Genomic DNA, 3,445 nt, shown 5'->3' with positions numbered 1-3,445 from the left:
TATATATAAAATTGTGGGGCCCCCTTCCCTTGTTCCTCATCCTGCCACCTATGATGACTGATATCCAAACATCTCTAATTTTCAGTTTCAATTGTAAATCTAAAAATTACAATTCTCAGTACAAATAATCAAAAAATGGTACTTCAGTGAGTCAACATGTCCCATTTTCACTGAACTGCTCTAAGCGACCAACCTCAGGTCCTTTGGTGAAGGAAGACTTTGATTAAGGAAATATAATTAACAACTAGTATCATAACACTGCTATATACTCACATTGTAAGTATTAAGTATTGTACACCAGCATGTTATATTATACATATATGCTATCCTAAGCATGTATATACATTAGCTCATTTAGTTCTCATAACACCTCTGTTACTTCTGGTTACGTAGCTAGTAAATATAAGTACCATATCCAACTGACTCCAGGGTCCTCACTCTGACCCATTATGGGATCCATAGGGCCCAGATGTTTCCAAGAAATGAGAAGGAAATGCTGAAGGGTACCAAAATCAGAGACTAGGGAAATATAATCAACAGAACCTACTTCTCAGTTTTGCTTAGAGTCAGTTATCTTTGAAGTAGAACCTTGTTCCCATTATGTAGCAATAGATTATCTGCCATTTTGCATCGTGGAAATGCACCCAACATTATCCAGGCTAATCTGGCTGACTGTGGAGTGCTGTACACAGACATTACAGTGATGGACAACTAATTCAATCTTCTCTGCTAGGAAGATGCTCCTGTTCACATCTCTTCAACTTTTTCTCTGGAACTTCTGATGGAGGGTACTTCACAAATTCCACAACTAATCCTTCCTACAGTATCTAGAGAAGGGAAGTGACTGAAATTTTTTGAAAAGGAAGAGATGGTGAAAAGGAAAGAGGAAGAGGATTCTAAGATGTGGTACCAAAAATACTTCCAGAAAAAAAATTTTAAGAAAATCATTGTAGGGGGATTGATTACCTGATAAACTTGTGATTTAGAGAGGAAATGAATGTTTACGGTAGTCACCAAATTTGTTTAAGTAATCTGACTGTGTAATAGAAGGTGGAATTTTTCTACATCACAAAACAGAGAGATATTAGTACTTCCTACAGAAGTGAAATCTTTTTTTTCTTTTTTTTTTTTTTTTTTTTTTTTTTTGTACCAGGGATTGATCTCAGGTCCTTGTGCTTGCGAGGCAGGTGGCAGAACCACTGAGCTAAATTCCTGGCCCTAGAAGTGAAATTTTACTGCTTATGATATATGTAGCACCATTTCACCACTCAGCAGAAATCCAATTATTTTTAGATTTTACATTCTTCTAACTCCTCTAAAGTCTTCATTCACTCACTAGGCCACTGGTAAAAACAAATGAATAATAATCCTCACTGAAAAGTCATGAGATGTTTACATGTGATAATAAATGTCTCCAGTTTTAGTGAAATGGGAGCAGGAAGCAGGCTAGAAAACCCTTGAGGTCAATCAGGAATATGTAACATCTAAACAAAAAGAGTACAACATGGGTTGAAATGTATGGAGACAATCTCACTGAAATAATAGGGCCATATGTTAGGAAGTTTACAAGTAATACGGGCTTGAAAAACTGGCCTAAAGTGGAGTGGCAGGGTCTAAAATACAAGAGAATATTGTGACACTATTACAATAATCTAAAGCAAAAGGCCCTTAAAATATAGTAAGGGGAAAACCCAATGCCTTCATTCCAAGTCCAGCTGTTTCTTACTTTAACCAATATCCTTAAAACACTGAAAGAAGCAAGGAGGAGAGAAAGTGTCTGAAAAACTGCCCAGGTTTTTAAAAATCCATGATGAAATTTTGCTCACTCCTGGAGAAATGAAGTAGAATTCAAGGCTTTAGTGACACCGAAATCAGGGGAGCATCCAATAAATGAAGCTTTTCCACAATGTCAAATGCAAATCTAGCTGATATCACATACTGAGCTGCTTAAATTCCTATTCCCTTATATCAAATAATTGTTTGAAACCTTTGAGATAAAAACTTCACTAGTGCCCCAAGCTTTTACTACCATAACCCTTTTAACAAGCAAATCAGAGTAATCTTCGGACTGCAATGGGCATAAAAAGCATTCGACCAAATTCTTAAAACCATGCATCTCTGAAAGGATGCTAATAATGGCAGTGGTTTCATTGGCTATCACGATTTCAAACTTTCCTAATCTTCAACTCCATTACTAGATTTAAGGGGGGGAGCATTCCATCCTAAAAACAGAGATCTTACTCATTTAATCTTCCTACCCACTTACCACGTTGCCAGGCACACAGTAGGCATTTAACAAATACTTTTGAAATAAGATGATGGTAAGGCCTAGGCAAGGGGGAGAACTGAAATCTTGCTGAGAACAGCATGAATCCAAATGTCGGCTGTTCTGGGCAACAAAGACCATCTCCAGAATTGGGAATACTCGGGCAGAGGAGGAATTTTCACGTGTATCTTTAAAGCGGCATTAGAGGATTGTTCTCTGACTTGACCAGCAACTACCCAGGAGCCACTTGTGAAGGGATTAGCCCTGTCCGCAGCTTCACCGTGTCTGGAAAACTCCTGCCCTGCCTCTCTAGTCCCAGATCCCCCTTCTTTTCACCAGCTTTAGGTTCTTTGCATCACAGAACTTAAGAAGCCAAGATTCGATATGCCTGGGTCACCCAGACCCTCGACACCCCTGGCCATCCCAAAGGAGTTTCTGGCATCCACCGTGGAGGCCACACCATGCTAGGCACCAGATAGGTTACACACCACAGGATGGCTCCAGACACCTCTGAAGGTGAAGGAGGTGGCAGGAAACAGTGGGGTCTAGAGAAGAGCGAGTTCAACAACTCAGCTCTGTTCAGAGGTTTCCCATCCCTCGGCACTGGCAGAGTTGGCCAGCGCGGGGACGGCTCAGCCGAGCGGGGTCGACAACAGGGAGAGGGGCGGGGAGGTGGCCGGAAGCACACGGGACGGGGACGGTACCTGGTGTGGCTGTGGTTGCGGGGACAGTCCTTCTTCTCCATGATGGCGGGCACGCAGTTGGTGAGCTCTGTCCAGTCGGCGTGCAGCCCGCAGCTCCAGCCGGTGGAGAAGCGGGAGAAGAGCCAGGTCTCCTTCTTGCCGGGCCGGTGACAGGTGCACTTCTTCTGGCCGGCCTTGCAGCTACAGGGCTGCTCCAGCCGGATGTTCTTCACCAGGTGTCGGCCGAACGTGGTGCCCCCGGTCTTTTGGATATGCAGGAACACGATCACGTCGCGTCCTTTGATATTGAAATCCACGAACCGGGTCAGGTCCTTCAGGGTGAAGTTGAAGCGCGGCACGAACCGGGGAAGGGAGCCGTTTTCGGGGGCCTCGGAGTCCGGCTCCTCTTCCTCCTCCTCCTCCTCCTCTTCCTCTGGGTCCCCCGGCTCCTCATCCTCGTCCTCCGGGCCCGCGGCTCCCTGAGACCCCTCGGGCG

At 44.0% G+C, this 3,445-nt stretch overlaps 1 protein-coding gene across 1 annotated transcript in view; it reads right to left on the bottom strand.

The window, feature by feature from the left end:
- The window catches only part of Hs6st3 (heparan sulfate 6-O-sulfotransferase 3), a gene marked incomplete at its 5' end in the record, with an annotated part of 656,598 nt that extends 653,155 nt beyond the window's left edge, over nucleotides 1-3,443 (bottom strand). Inside the window, one exon of the mRNA XM_010631043.2 lies at nucleotides 2,971-3,443. Within this exon, the coding sequence (XP_010629345.1) occupies nucleotides 2,971-3,443 (473 nt within the window). The remainder of the gene's footprint in view (nucleotides 1-2,970) is intronic.
- Nucleotides 3,444-3,445: the final 2 nt, after the last annotated feature.

Source organism: Fukomys damarensis, unplaced genomic scaffold (assembly GCF_012274545.1).
Source record: "Fukomys damarensis isolate Sample0158 unplaced genomic scaffold, DMR_v1.0_HiC HiC_scaffold_6, whole genome shotgun sequence".
NCBI classification, from domain to species: domain Eukaryota; kingdom Metazoa; phylum Chordata; class Mammalia; order Rodentia; family Bathyergidae; genus Fukomys; species Fukomys damarensis.
This window is presented reverse-complemented; position numbering and strand designations above follow the sequence as displayed.